The sequence below is a fragment of the Camelus bactrianus genome, chromosome 14 (genome assembly GCF_048773025.1).
Source record: "Camelus bactrianus isolate YW-2024 breed Bactrian camel chromosome 14, ASM4877302v1, whole genome shotgun sequence".
In the NCBI taxonomy this organism is placed as follows: Eukaryota; Metazoa; Chordata; class Mammalia; order Artiodactyla; family Camelidae; genus Camelus; species Camelus bactrianus.
In genome coordinates, this window is record NC_133552.1 from 11,491,825 (window position 1) to 11,518,673 (window position 26,849).

At 38.8% G+C, this 26,849-nt stretch overlaps 1 protein-coding gene and 1 long non-coding RNA gene across 5 annotated transcripts in view; one reads left to right on the top strand and one right to left on the bottom strand.

The window, feature by feature from the left end:
• The window catches only part of LOC141579750 (uncharacterized), a 48,293-nt gene extending 42,277 nt beyond the window's left edge, over positions 1-6,016 (bottom strand). For all 3 annotated transcript variants that reach the window (XR_012511671.1, XR_012511670.1, XR_012511668.1), the window contains exons 1-2: positions 5,890-6,016; positions 5,680-5,781 (exon numbers count right to left, since the gene is read on the bottom strand). This is a non-coding gene — a long non-coding RNA (uncharacterized LOC141579750). The remainder of the gene's footprint in view (positions 1-5,679; positions 5,782-5,889) is intronic.
• Positions 6,017-6,123: 107 nt separating this feature from the next.
• On the top strand, positions 6,124-16,932 carry UFM1 (ubiquitin fold modifier 1). Of its 2 annotated transcripts, none has more exons than XM_010951470.3 (6): positions 6,124-6,424; positions 6,499-6,555; positions 9,233-9,290; positions 12,205-12,244; positions 13,448-13,504; positions 14,841-16,932. In XM_010951470.3, exons 1-6 carry the CDS (start codon positions 6,258-6,260, stop codon positions 14,906-14,908), a joined length of 447 nt encoding a protein of 148 aa, XP_010949772.2. In that variant the 5' UTR covers positions 6,124-6,257; the 3' UTR covers positions 14,909-16,932. The 2 variants fall into 2 exon arrangements, with proteins under 2 accessions (XP_010949772.2, XP_010949773.2); XM_010951471.3 differs by having other exon boundaries at positions 6,168-6,424; positions 13,448-13,480.
• The last annotated feature ends 9,917 nt before the right edge of the window (positions 16,933-26,849 follow it).

Sequence of the window (26,849 nt, forward strand, 5' to 3'; positions counted from 1 at the left end):
TGATCTCTGGTCTCCTGAGCCCAGTGAAATCACTGGGTTCTGCTTGAGTTCCTCTCCATGTGCTCTGGCCCATGAGCAGTAAGGTGTGGCACTCATAGAACTCATCTCATTTGTTTTTCTTTTCTCAGTTGCTCCTTTTTTCAATACCTGAAAATAGTTGTCTCATACATTTTATCTAGTTTTCTAGTCATGGAATGCAAGGGAGTAGATCTGGTTTCTGTTGTTCCATTATGCTCAGAAGTTCTAGCTTACTAATTATGATTCCAACTGCTTCTATTTCTATTTTTCATGCCCTTTAAAATTTCAATTTAATCATTATATTTTTATTTTCAGAATTTATCATTTTTCTTTTTCAAAATTTCCCCTTTTCATAATGCATTATCTTCTTTTCAGGGCTAAAATGACATTTTTGTTTAATCTAGTTCTTCAGATTCTTGGGAGGCTAAGTTTGCTTATTCCTACCACTGTGCAGTCATTGTTCATGCTTTGCTTAATGCCTTCATCAGTGTTTTCAAAGGAAATTTAGAGGCTGCCTTAGAGATTATTGACATTATGCCTTCTTAACCCAGAAAGCCATTTTGGTAATTTTACCAGGTAATCAATTATGTTATTCCTTTACTAAAGACAATATAAATTCACCTATTTACCAAATAATGTAAGTGGTATCCACGGGATTTAAATCTATAGAGATGACTGAGTGACGACATGAAGAGTCTAATGCCATTGAAAGATTTTTATTACATACATTTCTCAATAGAAGGGGGCACACAAACCACACAGAGCCAAGTGGAAAGCACCAGGTTTTGGTCAAGAGGCAGGAGGAGGAGTGAGGGAGAAAGCCCCGGCCAGAGCCTTTGTTGGGATTTCTGCGGGAAAGGCAAGGCAGTACTGGGGAAATGGCATACTACCAAACTGGCTACTTTCAATAATTCTGGTGTGCTTTGGGCTACAGGGGTGGTCTCTGCTTGCCTGGCATCTGGGTTGCTTTCCCTAAATCATAGCATTTACACAAAGGGTCATAAGCTCAAATGACTGCAGGGGAGCAAAGGAAAACACAAAAGTGTGATTAGGACAACAGGTGCTGAACCATTTGTATCTACACCAAATGTAACAGTCACTTAGCTGCACCGTACAGAACCAACCCCAACTCCCCAGGGCCACGTGTCACCAGTTCACAACGTCTGCTTTACACACCATCATCATACAAGAAAAGTTAGTATCAACGAGCAATTCCTCATCCCTAAGAATTAAATAATTTTAGAAAAATCACTAATGAGATTTCTACTGCAGGGTCTCTGATTCAGAATAAATACGTGACAGAAGTAATGGTATGGGAACATGTGAGGAGAGCCACATCATTTTTTATTTAAATGGCTTCTTTATTTAATAATATTTGATAAGAATCTTTAATTAGCCTTTCTAACCTCTGCTTTCACTAGCAGCAGTAAATTGAGCAAGCAGTCTGTCATTTGAGTAGATAAGCCTTAAAACAAGAACAAAGCAAGAATCAAACTGTATAATCTACTGCATTAAGAACACTTATGACCGCAGTTAATGGAATGTAAAAACAGTACTGCAATTTGGAAGCATTACCAATCTCTAACATTTTTAAAGTAACATTAATTCATTCAACAAATTTTGACTAAGTACCTGCTACAGGCCAGGCAGTGTTCTAGATGCCGGGAAATAAAACCTGAGTAAGAACTCCTTGTGATGCTCAACAAATGAATTTATCACTCAATTATCTGCATTTTAAACAGTAAATACTAAAAGTAAATTTTGTATAGGATCAAATTAGGTAAATTTTGCAAAGAAACACCAATAACTATGTTTTGTCAATATTCAAAATCTATTTTGGGCATTTTCTCACTTTTTACAAGGAGAATAATACACATCCTGAGTGCTTTGTATGTTTTATCTTAGACATCAAATAAGACAGTGAATGTAAAACACTTTAAAAAGAACAAAATGCTATAAAAATATAAGAGATATTATCATTGACTATTTCTTGCTTTGGTTAGGCATGATGGAGAGCTATAAATAATTTTTAACATATCAAATAACAACAATATCAAATTGAAAATAACTGACATTTTAATGGTAACTGAGTAATGTACTCATAATATGGCAAGTTAGGATGCAATTCTTTTATTTTAACCTGACCTGTGTCCTCAGAGATTTAATTTAATTGGTCTGCTGTGGGCTTTTAGGAGTCAGGAGATTTCATGAGCACTCTGGGTGGTTAAATTTTTTAATTTAATAAAAATTGAATATATGAGGTGAGCAACATGATGATTTGATATACATATACACAGTAAAATGATTAGTACAGTCAAGCTAATTAACATATCACATAGTTTTTATATATGTTATGTTATAAATATACAACTATATATAGTTACATATATAGTTGTGAGATATAGATACATACCCATTCATACATTTCACAATTTCTTTATCCATTCATCCACTGACAAATACTTACGTTGTTTCCTTATCTCGGTGACCGCATCTTTTTCATACTAACAATGAAATATCAGGGGAAAAACAGCAAAGAAACAATTCCTTTTAAAATTAAATCCAAAAAAATAAAGCACTTAGGAATAAATCTGACCAAGGAGGTGAAAGACTTACATGCAGAGAACTACAAAACATTGATTAATGAAATTAAATATGACTTAAATAAATGGAAAGATATTCCATGCTCTTGGATTGGAAGAATTAATATTGTTAAAATGGCCATACTACCCAAAACAATTTACAGATTTAATGTGATCTCTATCAAACTACCCAGGACATTTTTCACAGAACTAGAATAAATAATCCTAAAATTTATATGGAATCACCAAAGGCCCAGAATTGCCAAAGCAATACAGAAGAAAAAGAAAGAAGCTGGAGGAATAACCGTCCCAGACTTCAGACAATTACTACAGAGCTACAGTAATCAAAGCAGCATGGTATTGGCATAAAAACAGACATATGGATCAATGGAGCAGAGTAGAGAGCCCAGATATAAACCCACAGACCTACAGTCAATTAATCTTCAATAAAGGAGGCAAGAATATACAATGGAGAAAAGACAGTCTCTTCAGCAAGTGGTGTTGGGAAAACTGGACAGCAGCATGTAAATCAATCAAGTTAGAACACTCCCTCACACCATACACAGAAATCAACTCAAAATGGCTTAAGGACTTAAATATAAGACAAGACACCATAAAGCATCCAGAAGAAAACACAGGCAAAACATTCTCTGACAAACCTTACCAATGTTCTCCTAGGGCAGTCTATCCAAGCAATAGAAATAAAAGCAAAAATAAACAAATGGGACCTAATTAAACTTATAAGCTTTTGCACAGCAAAGGAAACCATAAGTAAAACAAAACGACAACCTACAGAATGGGAGAAAATATTTGCAAATGATGCAAGTGACAAGGGGTTAATTTCCAGAATATATAAACAGCACATACAACTTAATAACAAAAAAACAAACACCCAATCCAAAAATAAGGAGAAGTAGACAGAAGATCTAAACAAGCAATTCTCCAATGAAGACATAAAAATGGCCATTAGGCACATAAAAAAAAAAAGAGTTCAATATCACTATCAAAAAAATGCAAATCAAAACTACAATGAGGTATCAACTCATACCAGTCAGAATGGCTATCATTAAAAAGTCCACAAACCATAAATGCTGGAGAGGCTGTGGAGAAAAGGGAACCCTCCTATACTTTGGGTGGGAATGTAGGTTGGTGCAGCCATTATGGAAAATAGTATGGAGATTCCTCAAAAAAAACTAAAAATACACTTACCATACGATCAGCAATCCCACTCCTGGGCATCTATCTGGAGGGAACCTTAATTCAAAAAAGATGCATGCACCCAATGTTTATACCAGCACTATTTACAATAGGCAACATGGAAACAACCTAAATGTCCATCAACAGATGACTGGATAAAGAAGCTGTAGTATATTTATACAATGGAATACTACTCAGTAATGAAAAATAATAAAATAATGCCATTTGAAGCAACATGCGTGGACCTGGAGTATGTCATTCTAACAAGTAAGGCAGAAAGAGAAAGAAAAACAATATATGATATCACTCATATGTGGAATCTAAAAAAAAAGAAGATACAAATGAACTTATTTACAAAACAGAAACAGGCTCACAGACACAGAAAGCAATCTTATGGTTACCAGGCTGGGCAGAAGTGGGTGGAAAGGGATAAATTTGGAGTTAGAGATTTGCAAATACTAACTACTATATATAAAATAGATAAACAACAAGGTCCTACTGTATAGTACAGGGAACTAAATTCAATATCTTGTAGTAACCTATAATGAAAAAGAACATGAAAAAAATATGTGTATGTATATGTATGATTGAAACATTATGCTGTACACCAGAAATTGACACAACATTGTAAACAGACTATACTTCAATTAAAAAAAAAAAAATTTTACCATGACTCTTAGGAGGCTAACTGATGGGGAAGAGTGAGAGGAGAGAGGTGAGAACAAATTCTAAACATTTAGGAATAGATGTTCAATATCTTTTGGGAACACAATGTTTTCCTAGTGTTCTTTTGATATAATATATTATATCAATATATTTTCTGAGAGGCAGCATTATGTGAGTACTGAAGTTCTACTGACTCCTGTCTTCATTACTTTTTATACATACCATAAAAATGCTAATCAAAACATGTTCTTCTTTTCAGGATTTTGCCACAAGTTTTTATACATAAACAGAAACAAAACTATAAATATCAAGATGCAAATATTGTTTAAAAACACATAATATATATTCTTAGAAATAGAGACTGTAGGCTTACACTCTAAATCTATTGTTTGGCTAGCTGACACCAGGTTCTCTCTTAGAGTTGCTAAACAAGACAACAATAGACAATTACTTCAGGGGCTCTCTATTGACTTCAAAGTTGAGTGCAGTCCTCTGGCTCACCCCTAGGCCCATCAGTAGTTTTCTCCTTATTGCTAGTCTCGAAATTCTTAGTGATAACAACAAATCCCACAGTTCCAGCTATTACTATAACTCCATCCCCAAAACTACCAACCACTTAATTTTACCTCTCTCTGTATATGGCAAGACCTACATTTTTTAAATTGAGTAAGACGACGACTGTTATGAGAACTTTGAGGCCTTACTTTCCTACAGTCAGAATCATCACTCTATTGCGTGGAGATGTCACCATAGAAGAGGAGTCTGCCACAAAATTATGGCAAATGAAACTGGTATTCTGCACTCCCACTACAGCTGCTTCCCTACTCCCTTTCTAGGTATCTCTCCGTAATAAACACAATATTCCAAATATTAACCATTCCTCCCTATTTTAGGGCCTACCTGTTTTCCATTTTGTCTATGCCCTGCACTGTTTCTTAAAAACGGCATGACAGACCTTAATAAACATAAGAGGATGTTTATTCTCCAAACGCAGGTGCTTAGACTTGTAATAAAATTTAGAGGACATATAGTCTTCTTCCCGCACTAGAACTTCGGACTGTTAAATCCTAGAGGGTTGGCACCTACCTGTCTTCCTCATCCCGGCACACCCAGGGTTTAGCTTTAGTGCCTGACACAAAGTTTGTTATTAAACTGAATAGATGTGGCCGATAATCGGCAACCTAGTTCCATGGTTTAATTCTATTACACCACTTACCAAACTGCTGAAATCTGTTCACGGATTCCACTTCTCAACTGGATGCCAAGTTCCTCAAGTGCTGGGATCTTGTCTTTCTCACCAACTTGGTAAGTGTCCTATCTGTCGAAATTTAAAATGTGAAAGAAAAAAAGGACGAGAATCAACTTGGTAAGTCTCTGTCGAAATTTAAAATGTGAAAGAAAAAAGTACGAGAAATAACAGAATTACTTTGCAGGACACGCAGAAAACACTGACGCTAAAGCTCAGTGAAGATTCCAACTTCTTGAGCGTCAATCAAGCTTCGCGCGCAGGTTTCCTCAGCGAGTTAGGAGAGCGCCCGCCTCCAGCCCCGCTCATCGCCCCGCCCACTTCCGCTTCGCTCTTCTCCCGCCTCCCGGGGCCCTTGCTTCCGCCTCAAGCTGCCAGCTGGGACCTGGCATCCTACTATCTATGCCTGCGCTTGCGCTGCCTGACTAAAACTACGGAAGAAAATAACTGCAGTTAGAAAACTATTCTTACCATACGACCTGTAATTTTATTTTAGAGATATAACTGCAAAAGCAGCAGCTATTTGTAACTTGTAGGCTCCGCCTAGCATGCGCATCTGGGCCCGATTTTCAGGCACTACTTTGGACAACAGCAACCTGGGAGGGCCCCGGCTTGCGGAGGGAGACGTGGAGCTCAGAAGCGCAGAGCGCCGCGGAGGAAGTGGGGTGGCTGGGCGGCATTGGCGTGCGGTCTCGGTCCGGACCTGGTCCATCATGTAAGTGTTTGCTTTCCACCCGCCCGCGTCCCGGGCCCGCAGCCCGACCTTAACTCTCTCGTTCTCTTCCCCAGGTCGAAGGTTTCCTTTAAGATCACACTGACGTCGGACCCGCGGCTGCCGTACAAAGTGTAAGTAGCTCGGCCGCGGGGGCTTCCTATGGGCTGGGCGGGCCGAGCCTTCCAAACAGCGTCCTCCTCTGCGGCCCGCATTCCTTTCCTGTCTCCCCGGAGCCTCTCCTCCATCCCACCCGATCTGACAGATCCTCTGAGTGTCAGCTGACCCGGGCGCGGGGTGTGCGGGGGTGTGTGACGGGAACGTTGCTGCTGCTCTCCCGTCGGAGCTCATTGGGGGGTGATGGAGCGGGAGGACGTGGGGACCAGGCTCTGGTGGTTTGCTGGGGTGCTTAAAACAGTCTGTATCTGTTCGTGACGAGAAAAGCCTTTCACCATTTGGACCAGCTGTTAGAGGAAGGAAGGTAAGCGTTCCAGCCCAGGTTCCGTCATTACTAGAACGCTTGTTACCGTCGGACACCTGATTCTTGTTGAGTGTGATTCACGCGATAGTTTGGCTTCCCAAAGTGAAGAGATTATCCCCGTCTTTTCATCTCTGACTTCTTCCTTTACACTGGATTATTCCCATCAATATGTCAGCTGGCTCTAGAAAGAAAGACTGAGAAGGAGGGAGGGAGAAAGAGGAAGGAGTAGGGCGGCGGCGGCTCTAAGAGTGCCTGGGGCCTTCTCTCAGTTCACTTCGTTTGTGATGACTGAATTTAGTAGCCACACCTGTGGTTCAGTGTGTGTGTAATTCTGTGTATGTATAATCTGTATGTGGGTTTGTGTATATAAAATATGCAAAACATGTTTGTGTAAGGATAATTATGTTTCCTGTTCTAAGTAATGGAAACCAGTCCTTGGGTACTGGTAAAAGCAGCTGAGATTTGTGGGAAAGCCTGCTTCAACGTTTTGAGGCCACTTTTCGTTTGTCAGGCAGGTAAACATGTACTTTGATAGAGAAACTTCCCTGGAGCTACTAATAGTTAAATTCCAGAAAGTATATTTCAGTTCTAGGTTTATTCTGGAGGATGTCCTTGTTTTTGTTTTGTTGTTTGTCGCTATTGCTCTTTGGTTATAGAAATGATGAAATCAAACATATTCTTTTATATACAGAATACATTAAAAAGACCTGTGACTCTTTCAGTCTAATTCTCATCTTCCTCGCTTCCCACTTCTCCCCCTTTCCGTACTACCGCCATCAATTAATTGAGGTTTCAGCCATCCTTTCCCCAGATCAACAAGCGAGGCTTTTAAATCCTCCCAGCTCTAGCACACGTTCTGTTTTGTGCTTGGAATACAGTTTTGTGACTTCCACTTCTTGACAGCATCCTTTAATAACCAGAATTTCAACTCTGAAAATTTCTGTGCTGGTCTAGGAATTTCATCTCACCCTTCTCTCCTGTCTTACAGAAACGTTTTTGTTCTTTACAACACTTGTCAAGTTATGCCATAGTTCCATTTATGTGAAATATTTCTTTAAAAATATTTTGCCAGTTATCTACTTTAATCACTTTGATATACAGGCTAGTTCCCATTTTTTCAAAACACCAATATGTAAGTGCTAGTTTTACAAAATGATGTGACTGGTAACACAAGAACTTCAAATCTAGACAAGGCCTCTGGTGTTGCACTAACTCCCAGTCCCTCTGAAACTTTCTGCCAATTATAACATGCACTATATGTTTTTATTTTATGTTGTATTGGATTTTCTTTGGACAGTCACAAACTTAATATACAGGTAGATAACAATGTTTATGAATATCAAGATGGCATTTAATTATATAATACAAGGACGTTTCTGACCTCTAGTCCAAAAGTGAATTGAAACCCCACGGTTTTCAAAGATCTCCTTTAGATGCAGGTTTTAGGACAATGACTCTCAGGTTCTAAACTAGATAAACTGCAGAAATACTTGCAAAGTACTATTCCCTGCTTTTGTAAACTTTCATATTGCCAGTTTATTAGATAATTTTTAAACAAATGGCTATCCTATAGAATTTTGTTTTTCTCTTTTTATTCTTATGAAAAAGGAAAGGGAAAAAATGGTGTCCATTTTTATTCTTTAACAATATTTTGGGGGAGTGGAGTAGGGCAGCCAAGAAATGTAGTCACACTTTTCTTACTGAAAGCCCTTGTAATGTGCTGTCAGATATAATGATTTTTACATTCAGTAATCAATTTTTACACTTAAGTGAAGAGGTGGTACCTAGTAGTAGATGTTACACAGTAGTAGTTGGGATTAAATCATTAAAGAATATACAGTGATGACAGGAAAGTTTCAAAGGGAAATGTTACATCAACTTGGACTACTGTACACAGCTTCATAAAGAGGCTTATGATTCAATGATGCTCCCCAAGTAGCCTCTTCTAATGAAAACGGTCACATTCCTTATGGGATGAAAAGGCGTTGGAACTGGAGGTGGCAGAGTGCACTGAAGGCTGCAATGAAAGCCATCTCTGGAAACAAGTAGCAACCTACACACTAGACCTATTTGTATCAAAGTGTTAAACTTGTGCAAATCCACACGTGTATAGGTTATTCATTTTCAGGTGGAGTTGTGGGCACCTTCTCGGCTATAAGGCTAATTGCTTATTTATTTTTTTAAGAGGTAATGAACATAGTGTGCAATCAAAATAGCCAACCTCAGACTCAAAAGACCGCTTTGCCAAGGTCTGCTACAATAGCTGAAATAAGTAACAAAAGATTTTGTAAAATATCAGCCTTTTGAAAAATTCTTTTTAATTCTTGCAGACTCAGTGTTCCCGAAAGTACACCTTTCACAGCAGTCTTAAAGTTTGCAGCAGAAGAAGTAAGTATAGCAATTGGAACAGCCTGTAGAGAATGCGCTCTGGCAGTGTACCTCAGAAATCTGCATGCATCCTGACCCACCACTTCCAAGTGGGCTCATTACTAGATGAACACTGTCAAAAAGTTAAGCCTTACTTTATAGATAAAAGTAAGTTGAGGCTCACAGAGATAAGCGTGAATTAAACAAGTTGACACATGAATTTATGTAACCATTAAAAACTATAAGGGGAATTTTTATTGAAAATGAAAAGGTGGTAATACATAAAGTTTTTCAAAAACAACATTATATCACACTGTATTCTGTATGCTTATATTTTTACTAGCTTTGATCCTAGAATTTATTATATATTTATCATTTTTCATTTTTTTCTCCATAAGCATTTGGACAGTCAGTAAAATCCATTGTTTTTAAAAGTGTTTTTAAAAATACATTTGGGTTTCTGTTTTTAAGAAATAAAATTTTTCCATCTAAAATTTTCATCAGAGGCATCTATAAAGTAACTCTTTGGACATGACAATTAGAAGAGACGCTTGGCCTGGTGGAAATGGCACCAAAACTGTGACTTTGGACTTAGGGTACCTCTTTTAACTGTCATAATTATCTGTGTAACATGGGCAAGCCCCTCAATTTCTCTCTTCCTTAAATTTCTTAATCTTTAAAATGGAAGTAATTAATGCCTGCCCTTCCTGTATGATTAAGTGATTTTGAGTAAAAATATATAAACATTTAGTAAAATGCTGTGGAGTTAAAAGCACAATACAGTGCAGAGTAACCCAACTCCAAATACTTTCGTTCGAAATCTTCAGAAAAGTTTATAGTCGATAGAAAAGATGTAATTAAATACTTAAGAAACCAGCTTAACCCAGAATCCTGCTCTGTCTTGAAGGGATTAATGGAAAAATAGCTAGCCCGTGTTCATAGCTCCTTGTAAACTATTGTCAGGGGCCACTCACATCATTCATCACTCGTTCAGGATTAAACTGAAAAGTGGTATCATTTGCTTTATTGTCAGTTTCGATCTATCCTTCATGCAGAAAGAATAAGTAAAAAGAGATGGAGAACAAATCTCTTTCCAGCATCATCATAACTTTTTGCTACTGGGATCACTTGGTTGAAATACCCTGGTTTGGGGCCCAGCAGATCGCACAGATTCCAATTGAAGAAGGAGATCCATTTATGCTGTAATTAATATTTATTATTAAATTTTGTAATTATTTTGTAGTGTGTCCTTTATAAGGCAAAAGCATTGTGATCTTGTTCTTCTAGTAAAAACCTATGAAAATCCTAACAGACGTGCAATGGAAAATGAACGAATTTCATACAACCACATGTATCGATTAAGATTTTAACGCACCTTATTAATTATAATAAGTCACTAGTGTTAACAAACTTAGAAAGGTTCTGACTTTAACGCAACAGTGAGAAGGCCTTTCAAAGATGACATTGTAGAATCTTCTAGTAAGAACAGGAGTTGACGAGAAACCAAAAGTCTGTGGCTAAAATCCCCAATAAAATTCTCTGAATAAAAAGTAAAATAAAATTCCCCAAAACATGACTGGGCATTTATTTAAATAATGAGTTGTCAAAGCCTGAGAAGAGCCTCTTAATCTCCTAAATTGTAAGACACATGGGATTTGAGGTAGAAATAAATGAAAACTGAGGAGCACCCAGTATACTTGCGTCTAGGAGCAAGCTTGTCAGTACTGGACATAGGACAGAAGTAGCGGCTACTGCATGGACATCACTAGTGATGCTTCCCCGCATTTCAGTTTGACCATTGATTCTCCCTGCTGGTTAAGGAAAAAGTTGTCTACAGTTGCTTTTGATTTTTAATGTCATAAGATACGTTGCCAATAAGAAAATGCACAGTTTATCTTAAAATGGACATAACTAAGAGTAACAACTAGAAACCTTGTAATACTCAAATTTTAGAAATCTGAGATTTCCTATAATTAATTTAGGTGTTTAATTAGAGTTTTCATAAGTATTATAACCTCTATAAGATCTTTGAAGTATTTTCAAATTTATTTATTAAAGTACATTTTGAAGTTACTTTAGGTTTATTTAAAATTTTTAAAACTGTAAGAAGACACAGTTAAAAATGTGTCATATGGACAGTAAAATTATTTGTGTTTTAGGTACCTGAGCCTGCAACAAGTAATTGAATGAACTAACGAGGACATGAACACACTTTGACAACTGCCAGTTGCTAGAGCATTAAGAGAATTCCACCTTTTAGCTTCCAATAAGTCCCATAACACGTTTCATTGATTCACAAAGCACTGCTTTTTACACCTCTGAAAGCAGATGGGCTTCCCATCAGGACTGGCACTGTGGCCGTCACATAACTGTCTGGTTGACATCACCTGCACCCACTCGTACTTGGAGTTATTTCCTGGTGGCATAATTGGACTGTTACAGTCCTACGAGATTTAAGTCAACATAGCATTTGAGAATTTGAGGAAGGAGTATGAGCCTTGGTTGGCCTCTTATTAAACACTAGAGAACATTTGAACAGTACTATTTCTACAAAGAAATTTTAGGAATATTCTAAGCAGCTTTTTGCTTTTATTTTTGCTTACGCCTGAGCATTATATACGACAAAAGTAAATCATGTCTTAAGTATGAAAGAGTAAACATTGAGTCAGAGATTTATTGACCATTTTTCTCTTTTTGCAGTACATAAAATAAATCCGTTTTATAATCTGTGGTGTCCAAGATGCAATGAAATGCCATATTTAGAGAACAATGTTTTTTTAAAATAAAGCAAATTAATAGTACTTTCTTTGATGATGCTACTTATCCTAAAAGATTAATCACCTTTAGAATTAGAGAATTGATTATATGTGCCCTATCCTTGCTGACCATCTTTTGTAATTAGCATTATTGTATGTTTTTTTTTCTTTTACTCTAGTTTAAAGTTCCTGCAGCAACAAGTGCAATTATTACCAATGGTAAGAATTCATTTTAAAACTGTTTCTTACCTTAGAGTTACAGAAATTGTTTCAAAGAAAGCAAATCAGTTAAAACTGATTTAAATACAAAAAGGCCAAAATTTATTTCACCGTAAATGTTACACACAATTGTAAACACTGAGGCAGGGTTATTGTCCATAATTGTCTTTCAGTTTTGTTGTTGTTTTTTGGGGAGGGGGGGATGCTTTTAGTATATAGTACAGCACTTTATAATATCTTGTGTCCTTATAACTTCATGTCAAGTTATTACTGAAAATAATGACTTTTATGTAACGGGTTTTGTTTTGTTTTTTAATAAATTATATTGGTAAATGCTTTTAGAATATAGGCAGGTAAGCAGGAATGTACCTTTGCTGTACTTGTCTTATTGCTTTCCTGATAGAAAACAATTTCTTATAGGCTTGCAATAATGAGTATTTTATACATTAAATTCTGAATATCTTACGATACTACTACTACTTAGGTGTGATGGTGCTAGCCCTGTGAGAAGATACTGAAGTAAGACAAGGAATAAAGATTGCAGGGAGGGCTTAACTGTCGTTCAAGAACACAAAGCAGTATTCACAGGTCCTGGCGAGTGGTACACGTTCAGTTAAGGTGGACTAAGGAAAGAAGACGGCCTTAAATGGGCAGTAGTGTGGGTTTGTTTAGACGTATCAGAGTGTCCCGGAATTCTCCGACATTCTGCGTGCTAGCTGTCACACTGAAGTGTGTCTCTGTTTGGAAGAGAGCTAGCCTACTTTTCTGGAAAGTTTTAGATTCACAAACGGATAGTTGTTGGGAAAGTGCTTTGTAAATTTGTATCAAGTGTCAGTGAAAGTTAATGACTTTGTGGGCTCTCCAGCTTTAAGATTCAATGCTTCAAAACAATATTTAAATGATTAATGATATACCTAAGGTGTTTTGGCTTCATTTTTCACTGGGGTGGCCTAAAAGAATAAAAAACTACCTTCTGTCAAGATCATTGTGTTGACAGATGTCCTTGTCTAATTCAGCAATGTGTGTAAATGTGCAATAGAGGTTTCAGCATAACTTACCTGAAAGATTGTCATTCATGTTCTCAGTTGAATTGTTTAGCTTGTGCCTGTATACACAGTATCACTATTTTGGCCCATTTCTTGTTACTATTAAAGCATTTTAGCTTCAGAAATAACTTAGATGATTTTACAACATATTTTCTAGATGGAATAGGAATAAATCCTGCACAGACTGCCGGTGAGTGTCTGAAGCCCGTGGAAGGTATGGGTGAGGCTGTATGTCAGTTAATACTAAATATTTAATTCATCCTTATTAGACTTGGTAGGATTTTGCCAGGATAACAGCCGAGTTTGAGACATTACATAGCAGTGTTTACAAATGTGTTTGAATAATTTGTTTCATTGTATGTATCAGTTATGTATGCTTTTGGCTACGAGAAAGAGAAAACCTAACTAACAAACATTAAAGGTATTAGTACTTGTAACAAAAAGTCTGAAGGTAAGATGTGCTCTTACAGGAATGATTTTGACCTCCCTCGTAAGGTAGTTGTGAGGTAGGACTGAGAAGTGTTTCAGAGTTGGCATTACTCACAGTCAGCATTCAGTAAGTGCTAGCTAGTAGTATTTTAAAGAAGCACAGTCATTTAAACTTCAAGGGGCTTAGTCTATACTCAGCGTTTCAAACTGTTAACATGATACAGTGCTAACAAGCAGGAAGGGGGAAAGCAGTCTTAACCTTTTTAACAGCTAGTTGTGTATTTCCTTTAGATGTACCTTCCGTAGCTTATAATCCGATTATAATATTTTGAAAGTAAGCATGGTTTAATATTATGTTACCTCAATCTTGAGAAGTAGTTATTTTTAAGTTACTGTATTTTAAAATACTTCTACAAAGTTATATTGTCCTCTTAGGTCCTGAGATTGAAAGTTAGCCACAGAGCAAATAAAGAGGGATTTCAGATGATAATTTTTGTTCACATTAATTGGTGGTTTTAAAATATATAATTTTATTAAATACAAAGGGCTATTTTTTGAAAATTATGAGCCATTTTGTTGTATAGATGTCTTTAAACTTAGCTTCATAGGTCTTGCCTTTTCTTATTCTAGAAGTGTTCAGAAGTCTGTATTAATTTGAATTACTGCTGACTTTAACATGATGCCTGTTGTATTACCCTTGAAAATGGAATTGTGTGCATCATGGGGTATGAAGAATCCAGACCCAAAATAGCTCAGGGTTTCTCAACTGTTGTCACTTGTGGTAATTTAGATTTATTATTTTTTCTGTCCTTGAGTATTTCATTGTGTATGGAAAACAAGGACTGATGGTTAAAGTAATTTATGTTGTCATTTGATGATTATATTTGTTAGTATTTCCTTGGGTAGTGTTCTTATTTAAAATTTTCAGACATTTGTTGGCTTGTTGACTACGTGAGAGAAATAGGAACAAGACTTAAGAAGCCTGCAGTTGGGTTTTAATGGTATTTGAGCTTTGTACCTACTTTACACTCCTGTGTTTCTTTTGTATAATCATTGTTGGAATGTTAAGATAACATGTCACTTTTTAAATACCTAACTTTTTGTTTCATTTGTTTGTATAGGAAATGTTTTTCTAAAGCATGGTTCAGAACTGCGAATAATTCCTAGAGATCGTGTTGGAAGTTGTTAATATCTGCTGCTTGGAATATATAGTTACCTTTCCAAATAAATATTGGTGTTATTATCATTGTAAAATTGGAATCAGGATTTAAAGCACTGTGGAAACACCAGTAGTAGATGCAGGAATGCAGGGTGACTCTCCGTCCCTTCTTGTGATTCACACTCCTCGCGTGAAGAGGAGACACGTCGGCACCGAGGTGTCATCGCCGCAGGAGAGCATGGGCTTTCGTTGCTGCCTCGCAGCACACGCAGGTTGTTCACTGGGGGGAAGTGGGTTATCCAGCTGTGTTTCATAACTGGAGGATGCATCTGATAAATTGTTTTGGAGAAAATTTGAAAATTAAAATTTACTGAATATTATTCCATTTGTCTTTGAGTTAAAAATGTGAAAAGATTATGGATCTGCACAGGGCATTTTGCTTGAGAGCATCTGACTTACGCAAAAATAGTTGATTCTTCATTATATATCGTTGATGATAAAGGATTGTGTCAGTGAATACTTAACAATGTTAAGTTTTTATCATTTATCTTGTTTTTAAGTTTCAAATGTCATGTGTTCATATAAATTTTAATTTCATATCTAAGAGCCAAGAATTGAGTGTTTGATCTGGCCCGTACGTGTAGAATTGATACCCACACCGAAGAGCTTTAGCTGTGATCTTGCAGAATACAATGCTTGTGAAGGTGAGAATGGAAAGTAAAAGTAGAAGCGTCGGTTGCTGAATGACGCATTCCTCTATCGATCTCTTTTGATATAATTTGAAAACAGGAATCCTCAAGAAACCTTCATCTCTTTGAGGATAATATTTCTAAATAACTTTCAGGGAGGAGGTACTGTAGGAGGAGCTGAAGTTCACAGCAGAGCTCAAGGCAGTGCTAATTGAAGTGCTAACTAATCACACTTAGTGCAGACCCAACATTTGAGGAGGCGTTAAGATTAGTTACTGGAGGAATGAGAAGCCAGAAGGGAAGATGGGGAAGCCCAGCTGCCCAGTCTTCTAGTAGGAAGGAAAGAAAGAAACCAGAAGTGATGGGGAGCCGGAAACTGTAACAGTGTCAGGAAAGGCCAGACTGCAGACGAAAATGCAAAGGCTGCTTTGGGAAGAACTGAGTGACAGCAAAGTTCTTGATGTCGTTATAAGGAGCAGAAGGCACTGAGAGAAAGCGAAGCGTAAGCCTTGTCAACAGATTTCAAAACTCCCCTTAGGAGAACCCAAAGAATGATACGCATAAGGGAAGACTGTGCCCGTAGAGAAGACATCAGCATCTTTGCAAATCTTGAAAGGTGAATCGAACATCTCACGGTGATTCAGAACCAGTGCTTGACTTGCCGTATTCGAGATGGTGAGCTGTGGAGGCAGGCCTGTGTCTGTCTGGCTCTTTCTAGGCCTGCTAATGTAGGCTTTCGATAAATTCTTGTTGAATTATTCATGAGTAAAGTATCTCTAAGATCAGTTTTTATCTAAGCATGCATAGGCCCTTGGTTCATTGGGAAAAAATATTATGCAGCAGAATCAGTATCTGAGGGTGATGGTTAAGTTTAAGAAACTAACTAGAATTGTTCATATATTTGACAGATGAACAGCAGGATTCTGAATTGTAAGCAAAAAAAAAAAGTGCTGAGGAAGAAAAGTATACTGCTAATGTTTGGGGAGCTTTTTAATTTTATATACAAGATTTGATGCTTAAAGATCCCTGGTCCTTCACAACATTAAATTCATTAACCAGAAATTTATGAATATCCATTCCTTGAATTGTATGCTTTATTTAGATTTCCCTCCATTCTGTTTCTAGCACAAAATCCTGCCCCACTGTGTTTATGATGTCCTGTACCGTAATTTGTTTAATGTTTTTGTTCTTTGGCTTGAAAATTTTATTGCGGTAAGTTCTTAAAAACGTTTCCCTAAAGAATTAGACATTTTGTTATTAAATAAATGTGATCTGTAACTTTGTGCAGAACGTTTTGAAGTATTCAGTTTAAATGTTTTATTGATACGTAATATCTTATGAAAATACATTTTCTTTTACCATAAATCCTATTGTCTACTCATTATTAAAGCACTTAATTAGCACATCTGTTGAGCGAGTGTATAACAAATGTAACAAAAAACAAAGCAAAAAAGGGCAAAGATGGTTAATGGCTGTAGCTCTTAGAAATGAGAATGTATTTCCAAATGCCAGTCCATTTTCAGAGGCACCATGTTCTTATGCCTCCTTGTCTTCACTTTCTGTTTCTCTGCCTGCAAAACCTCAGGTTCGTTCAAGTGTAAAAGCCTTTGAGCCTCTCCTCACCCCTCCCAGGCAGAGTTAGGTGTTCAGCTGTCTAAGCATTTTGTACATTAGAGCAGTTATTAAACACAGAATCACATTTCTGATTTAAACTGTAAATTTTACAAAAGCATAAGATCATGACTGAAACTGGGCTTCTTTCCAGATTGCCTTGCCTGTGATAGTAAGTATAATTAAAAGACTGTGAAAGAACGAAAACTTCGAAAATTTCAACTCTGTGTCTCTCGTACCTGGTAACTTTTTCAGCCAGCATGTTGGGTGAGCCAGTATGCCCGTATTCCTCACCACACCTATAGCAGGGAATTTGCCCTGTCTCAGAAATGAATTAATCACTTTTGTAAGTGTAAAACATTATCCCAATTTTTTAACAAATACGTATTAATCTTTAGCTATATTATGGATAATGGTAAATACTGGAGATGAGGTGTGATTGAGTCATTTCTTTTCCTTGGGCTCTCTAAAATTTATACATTTCAAAAACAGCAAAATCTACCAACTGACGTAATTACATGGACGTGAAATGCGTGTCAAAACTTCAGTGTTGAGCGTGGCGCTAGGAAATTTGCATATGTTATCTCACTTAATCCTTAGTCTTCATAAACTGCCATGTTCATTTTTTCTCTTTATACCGTTTAGGGTGGAGGCAAGATTTAAGTTAATGTGTCCAGAGTTACAGTGAGATTGGCTCCTAGATCTAGGTGACTGGAATCCACACCAAGTCATTGCATGTTGGCCACCATTTTCCCTAGAATTATATTGGAATATTTTTCCAAAAAGAAAAAATGATATCTCTGGAAAGGGTCTCCTGGCTTGCTGTTGAACATTTCTGTAATCTCACTTTGAAAAACTGAGCATTAGATAAACTACATAAGCACACTTAGACTCTTTTAGTAAGTATATGTACTTAGAACTACAAAGAGAATCGTGAACATTTGAAAAGCAGATTTATGGCCCTATTACCAACTTTGCTATATAGACGGGTGTTGTGGTAATTTTGTCTGGATGCAGAACACTGGCCAAGGTTGGCAGACAAATGCAGAGAGCAGTCCTTTTGCATAAATCTGATTTTCTGGCAGAACTTGTTAGCATTGTAAAGCTGTTATTAAGCACATATGATGATGATACGCCATGTCAGTATTTGGCTGAGTAACCCTGGATTTAATAAATTCTTAAATGCACAATTTACAACTGATGAGCTGTTTGAGGAAAAAAAAAACTGATGTCAGCGCCACAAACATTTTGGTGTTTTAAGTGGAGATGCTAACTTCTGTGACTTTCTAGATAAGTGTATGGACAGATTAGGGCTCTAAGTTATCCTTAGCTGTGCACGTTATGGAGGAATGACACATAAGAGATCATGACTAAACAAATGAGTGAATTGCAGAGGTCTTAATCCTTTGTGACCACTGCAAGAAATCCATATTACCTGCCAGACTGTTTTATTCAACGTTCTCAGTTTTGGCATCGTGTTAGAAGCAGCTTAAAAAAATATTTATTGAAAAAGTAAATAATTTATTGTTTGTTTTGATATTTGGGAGGGATTCAGCTGGCACTTTGAGCCTTAAACCTAAAGTCTTGTAAAGGAATGAACCCTGTTAACTTCTTTGTTCCTGAAAAAGTGCACATGGACATCAGATCATTTATTGAGATTTTACTTTGTATCAGGCACTATGTTTTATGTTTTACATTTTTATTTAGCCCTCATTATAGTCTATGAAGGCAAGACTATTTTTCCATGAGAAGCTGGAACTTTAGATTAAGAAGATTAAGAAGATTAGATTTTAGAAGCTGGAACTTTCAAAGAGATTTGGTAAGTTTTTGGAGGTTACACAAATAATAAGCAGCAAAGGTGTATGTATCTCAAACCATACTTGGGAAGTCCCAGGAAGCACTACACTGCCGACTGGGGCCCTGGGAAGTCAGTCTAGTTCAAAACCCAAAAAGCTGGTACCTCCCACTGTGCCACCTTCTCTGGCCTCTCTCCACTTCCATATTCATCATGACCTTTGTCTCACCCTGCATAGATTTTAAACCCAGTAAGAAAGGAGGATGACAGGAATGGAAGAGTCTACAGTTCCCTTTCTGTTTCTTCATTCTGCTTCATATCTGTGTATCTGAGATTCGTCCATCCTTTATTCAGGCATTGACCTACTAAGGGTACAGAGATGAATTAGACCTGCTTTCTGCCCTTCATAGTTAAGTTCCATGCTCTGAGGCATGGGAAGCAGGGTGTGTTGGCCAGTATCTACCTCCTTCCACCATCTTTTGTAGGTCTCATTGGAAATACTCATCCCTTGTTTAATGCCTGACAAACCCCCATTACTGCTCTCTACTCACAAACTTCAGCCTACCTTGGATCATTTGTATGGTGCCTACTCAAGAGGAGAGGATCCCTGAGGCCAAGACTGGTGAATCTGGAGATAAAATCAGCTGTGTGTAAAGCAAAAGCAAGGAGAAGCAAGTAGACCCGAAGGAGAGGGATGAATAGGTAGAGCTTAGATTTCAGGAATTAAGATGGAATTCAAAATCCTAAATTGGAAGACTGGTCAGGAATCTCACGGGTAACAGAAAAGTCAAGGCGTGGTGGGTATTTTGGGGTCAGGTTTGGCAAGAGAGGTGGGCACATTGCTACAGGTGCATCTCAGGGGTGCTCAGAAATCTGAAATCTAATTTGGCACAACTACTGTCCCAGCCAAGAAGCAGGAGGAAATCTGAAGTGAAGGACTTGATCTGTTCAGTGCCTCCTGGTGGAAACTAAAGAACCACATTAGGAAGATGCTTAAACAGTTTGAATGTGGTACAGTGTAGGATCAGTAAGAACAGATACAGATGCTGGCAAAAATTTTGCTTTTAAAACCTACTGAAATTAAGCTATCAGTAGAATAATGGTGTCTTCTGATTTTTCAACCGAAGCTGTTCTTGTAATAAGTATCTATAGTGACAAAGTCAGTATCAATGATACAATATGGTTTCTAAAGAAAGAAACAGCCATTTGAAAGTATAAGCCTATGTATTCATTTCCTAAGGCTGCTGTACCAGAAACTGAGTGGCTTACACAACAGAAGCTCATTGTTTCATGGTTCTGGAGCCTGGAAAGCAAGGTGTCAGTAGGGTTGGTTCCTTGTGATGACTACGAAGGTAGGATCCATCCCAGCGCTCTTTCCTTGGCTTAGAGATGGTGATCTCCCTGTATCTCTTAATGCCTTCTGTTTTCTATGTGTGTCTGCCTCTTTGTTCAGATTTTCCCTTTTTATAAAGATACCAGTCATGTTGGATTATGACGCACCCTAAAAAGTTCATCTTAACTAATTATATCTGCAGTGACCCAATTTCTGAATCAGTTCACCTTCTGAGGTTCTAGAGGTTAGGGTTCCAACATATCTTAGTTTTTGCAGGGGAAACAATTCAACCAAAACAGCGCACTTGCTGCTATTAATGAGTTGTGGCTTTCCAGATAAGGCTATAGATGAAATATGTGAATCACAGAATGTATCCTAGAAATAAGCTTTGCATGTGTGAATACAATTCACAAATCCAATCAGAAATTTATGAACAAAGCTCCACAATTTTAAATAAGTCAGTTGAATGAATTGGATTAAACAGAAGGGAAAATGAAAGGCATTATTAATCCCCAAGTTCCACTTCAGCTTCTCCCAATAACCCATTGCCCAGTGCTGCTCAGGAGCAAATGACACTGAGTTTCTCTTTTTTAGAAACACAAAGAGCAGAGTGATACCCTACAGGCAGGCAGCTGAAAGGCACAGAAGTTCCAGCCACTTACTCAGAAACCTGAAATATTAGTCCCCACACAATCATCAGCTCGAGTTTCCAACAGTGACAGAAAGGTTATGTTCCTAGACTTCTTAGCCTTGGACATTTTGCTGGGATATAACTGCATCCCTCACATACATAAAGAGCTGTTTTCTGTTTTTCTTTTCAGCAGCCAGGTTGCTTTCCATTGCCTCCACTGCTTACAGAATTCAACAAGCTGTACCCATCATTCAGCTTCCCTTTGATACAAAGAAAAGTGTGGGCGCCCAAAGCATCCTCTAAAAGAACGCACACTAGGAGCAGGGAGATGCACTTGAGGTGGAGGCTTCGCATTAAGTGAGGGGTGGAAGCTGCACAGCCAATTATAGGTACATTTCTACTTGTTGAGAAGACCTCAAAATAGAAGGTTTTAAAAATCTGCCTCTCAAGATTTTCTTTTCAGTGAAATTGAAGGAAAAAAATTTATGATAGGCCATATATAAAATAGAGCCTGCCAAAGTAATCGTTTTCTTCCTCTTAGCAGACTCAAGGCGCAGGATAATTGCCTCTCCATGATGCTTTGTCATGAGTGTTCTAAATAAACTGCTCTCAAGCGGCCCCCTTAAGAGCAGCACCCCCTAGGAGTCTACCATTCAGACTTGAAACTATAATTTGTTGCAGACACTCTCGGCAAAATGCATCCTTTCCCCATCTCGAAACTTGATAATTAGGTGTGTGTAGTTAGAGGTAAAAATAAAATGAAGAGGAAAGTTATCCAGGTGCAAGTTATTAACCTGGAGTGATGGCGGAACAAGGGGAACTTCAGAAAGCAAACTCACATTTTTGGTGCACATCATACGTTCCAGTCACTTTGCTAAGAGCTTTAACTCATGTACCTCTTAATTCTTCATGCTGATCCATTTATGCATTGATTTTATGGATGAGAGAGATGAAACGACTTACACACCAAGAAAACAGTAGAAGTAGGATTCAAGCCCACGGTGGTTTGACTCTAAAGCTTATATTCCTCCCACTCAGTTCCAGCCGCTGAGAGACAGGCAGAGAATGTGCAGAGCGCGCCAAGCTAACTTCCCAACCCACAATCACATCCTGGTCCCTGCTGTCTTCATCAGAGTATACCTCTGCTATCCCCTGATCTGTAACCCTTTGCAGACCTTCTTATGTTCGTCCGTTTGGTCATGCTGTTCTTGCCTGGATTGCCCATTTCTTTTATTCTCCATGTACAAGGCTTAACCAGGTGCAGTGCCACTCTGCTAGGGGGTGTTTGGAAATGTGCACAGCATTTATGGTTGTCACAGTTAGGGTGCTACTGGCAGCAAGTGCCTGGGAGTTGGGACTGCTCCCAGTCTGCAATGCCATGATGTATGGCTAGCTCTACCCGGCGGAGGACAGAGGACTGCTCTGTGCCAGATGCCCGTAGCGCCCCATCGAGAGCACAGACCCTGAATCTCGCTCATCCCTCCAGCCCCATCACCTCCGGGAACTTTTTGATGTCTTGCACCCTTGGATCTGAAACGGTCTGCCCCTTTTCGGGAATGCAGAAAGACTTCTTATCTATTAGTCTGTACGTTTAGTGCTATTGTGGTTTGAATTCAATTATTATCCTTTCTCATTACACATATTTTTTGGCTATTTAGTAATTCTTTTAATGCTCCTTGAGGTCAGATACATGTTATATGTTCCTTTAATTATAGTCACAATCACAAATATTTCTATAGCTTATATAACACAGATTTGCCAGCCACTCTTCTTTTAAGTGCTATGTGTGTATGTATGTATTATATACATATAAAATACTATCCAAAGATATTTTGACACTAACCAGTGTGATCTATAGCAAGAAAGATGAACAGTCTGTTCCAACCCATGAGATTTCCAGGTTGACAGCCAACACAGTCATTTAACTCACTTAACCCTCCCTAAAGCACTATAGAATATTACTATTTCATAGATAGAAAAACTGAGGAATGGAGAGGTTAAGTAACTTGCACAGTAGTCACGCAGTTAATGGGTGTCAGGACTGTAATTCAAACCCAGGGAGTCTGGCTTCAGAGTCTGATGCTTTTAACTGCCAGATTCAGTAGCTGTTCCTAACGTGTCGTGATCACTTACTGTAAACTTTAATTTGTAGAAGATATAAATGCCATTTGTTAAGGATAGTGATGGAGTAACATACAGGAACTCCGAACATGGTCACTTAACCCAGCTAAGAAGAAAGATCTTCGCCCATGTTCCAAAGATTTGTCACTGCCCATCTGTCGGGGAGGGGGGGATGTGGAGCCCGCTGGCACTCTGAAGCTGCTCTGAAGTTCATAAGACCCCCACCCCTGGGCTCTCTGTGTGCCTGGAGCCGTTGGCACCTTAACCCCACTCCCCACTGTGGGACCACTTCGCACACCTGCATTTCTGCAAGATAAAAATAATCTCTTGGTGTGTGTCTACCCTGGCAGGGCTCACCGCCCCAGGAGACAGATTGTCTCACAGCACCCCAGGCCGACAGGCCTCACGCCCTGCCCTTATCAGCACTGTAAATCCTAGTACTCGGAGAGGGCCCTGGCGGATCTCACAGCCAGGTGCCTGTGCGGGAATTGCTCGTGCGCCCTCTGCTCCTGGTGTGCACCGTCCCTCCTCCCAATAAAAGGCCCTGCACGCCCACCCTCGGGGCTCACGCCTGCACCTCTCCTCTGTGTGGTCCGCTGTGGCCTAGAGCTGCAATTAAACCTTCCTGATTAAACCTTCCTGAACCTCTGTCAGTCTCTGGTAAATTATCTTACCAACCCGAGTCACCGGCCCTCTGCATCATGTCCCACAGCAAAGGGGATAAGGGAGGCCTCCTCCAAAGGTGAACTAAACCTAGAGCATCAAGTTCAAGGCAAGCGGCAGTGGAAAGAGGGGCTGGAGAGTAAGCAAGGGCCGACCGCGGAGGAGCCCTGTCGGTTTGCTTCAATTTAATCTTGTAGGTAGTGGGTTTTAAACAAGGGGTGACCCGGCCAAGTAAGAATTCTACAGGTGTCACTTTCACACCTGTGGGTGGATGATCTGAGGAGAATAAGATTACAACGGTGACAGAGGCTGTGGCAGTGTGTGTAGATGATGATGACGATGATGCTGATGACAGGCCTGTCTGAACCAGGACATCACTGTTGTGGACTCTCCCCTCCAGACCTCGCTGAAGTCCCTGCCTCTCACTCAGCTTCCAGCATCCACCTAATACACCCCCGTATGGCCCATATGCCTTTTCTTGGGTAAGTGGACTGCAGATCAAAACTGTACCTCATATACTGAAGTGGGGAGGCAGCATGTGCAGGATGTGAGCGCTAGCCTTAGGATCCTAACATCTGGGTTCAGTTCCAGTGTTGCTTTAATTACCTGTGCCATGTAGCCTCTCTGAGTGTGTTCTATTATCTGCATAAATGAGGGTAACTTGCAAAGGCCAGAACATGTCAGAAAAGAAGGCGCCTCCACCTTTTCCAGGAAAAATGTTGCTTATCTTCTGAACACTAAATGGTTATCTTAATTCTAGGAAGCATTTAAATGTCATTTTTTATTTTGCCAAAGATACCTCCACTTCATCATTTCATCTGCAACAAGCTTTATGGTTATTATTTTTTCATCTGCCAACTAGCCAAGCTGTACCCTTGGTTCGCTTCTTTGGAAATTCCACGGAAGTCAGTGGGACGTGGAATGATTAGCTCACAGCTGAGCCTGGCCTGTGTTCCTGTATGATTAGCATGGCAGGAGGCCAGAGAGAACTTGGGAAGCAAAGAATTGTATTTGCACGAACAATGTCTCAGCAACGTGAATTCCAAAGGGGAATTAATGAGGGAAATAATGACTCTAACAGACCCGTCCTGTTCTCTCTTCCCATCTTTGCCTGCCACGCTGCCTTTTCTGTAAACAGTAAGGAGTGGGTATGTGTGTGGTGTGTGTCTGTGTGACGGGTGTCTGTGCGATGGGTGTCTGTGTGATGGGTGTCTGTGTGATGTCTGCACAGTGTGTATGTCTATCTTCAGAGCAAAATAAGGATTGGAAGGGTCCCCTCACTTCCTCAGGGAAGCCACCCAGCAGGTGAATGTCTCAAACCTTAGCAGGATTTCATAGCTGTTTATGCACCTGCGTCCCCCTGTGCATTGAGTGTGACTGGAGCTCAGGGTCCATGTGTTCTCACTTCGTGCCCAGGGTGGCAGTTGGCATCCAGGCAGAGATCAAAATTTGCTGAATTGCTTGTGATCAAATCAGCCGAAATTTTGGCAATTGTTTTGGAGCCATTGATTCTCCCCTTAGCACGAGTTCCAGGAGTATCTGTTAGACAGGGGGAAATGTTATTTTTAATACATATTTATTCAGGAGGAAAATATCAGAGGTTCTCTCTTTTCTTCTCCTTTTTTTGCACGCTCCCTAATGCTTCAGTTGTTTGCTGAACAACTAGCTGTATCCAATCAGCTAGTATTTTTCATTATGGCAAAAGCTACTTCTAGATGCATTTGGGGTTTTTTTTTTTTTTCAGTTCTTAGGCATTTTTATTCTGTTTGATGCAAATGGGATTGTTTTCTTAATTACTCTTTCTGATGGTGTGTTATTAGTGTGTAGAAATGCAACTGATTTTTGGATTGATTTTGCATCCTGTAACTACTGATTCGTTATTAATTCTAACAGTTTTGGGTGGAGTTTTTAGGATTTTCTGTATATAACATTCTGTCATCTGCAAATAAGCCTTTTATTTCTTTTTTCCTGATTCCATTGACTTTATTTCTCTTTCTTGGCTAATTGCTTTGGCTAGGACTTCCAGTACTATGTAGAATAAAAGTGGTAGAAGTGGGCATCCTTATCTTGTCCCTGATTTTAGAGGAAAAGCTTTCAGTTTCTCACTATTGAGTATGAAGTTAGCTGTGGGTGTGTCATATCTGGCCTTTATAGGTTGTGGTACGTTCCCTCTAAACCCAGTTTGTTGGGAGTTTTTATCATGAGTGCATATTAAATTCTGTCAAATGCTTTTCCTGCATTTACTGAAATGATCATATGATTTGTATCCTTTTTGTTAACGTGGTGAATCACGTTGATTTGCAGGTGCTGAACCATTCTTGCATTCCTGGGATAAATCCCACTTGATTTTTTTTTTCCCCTCTTTTTTGGCCTTTAACCAAGGAATTATTCTTTATTATGAACTAATACAAGCTCAAATAAATTTTTAAACATATTGAGATGTGTAAAGAACAAAGTATAAATTTCCTGTGAACTCATTGCAAGTCATTTTGCTAGCAGTGTTTTGTTTATTTTCAAATTTTTCTATGTTTTTGCAAAAAACTGACAATTATTTTTTAACAAATATTTTTTGAATACCTCTATATTTTCAGTCCTGCTCTAGGCACTGAGAAGACATTGGCAATAAGTATATCCCTGACTCTTAGAGACTTTCTGTTTCAGTGGAGTGACAAAGAAAAAAAAATTTAAAGTACACAAAATAATATTTGGGAGTTGTAAATGCTAGGAGCAAACAATACAGAAAGACAGGAGAATACGTGAAGGGAAGGACGGTATTACTTAAGGTAGTCAGAGATGGCTTCCTGGAGGAGGTGTCATATGAGCATAAACAAGAATGAGATGAAGGAAATACGCATTCATGATGGAGAGCCAAGCATGCCAGGCAGAATGAAAAACAGATCCGAAGACCATGAGGCAGAAACAAATGTGGCATGCTGGTAGACCACAGAAGGGCCAGGGTACTGCAGGAGAGGGCACAGGGATGAAAGCAGGACAAAGTGAGGTCAGAGCTGGGTACCCAGGGCAGGGAGGGCTTCCTGAGTTCTTTGGGTTCCATTTCAGTGTTATAGGAAGGCACTGGAGGATTTAGTAGGAGAGTGATGTGATCTGACTTGCACTTTTAAAGAATG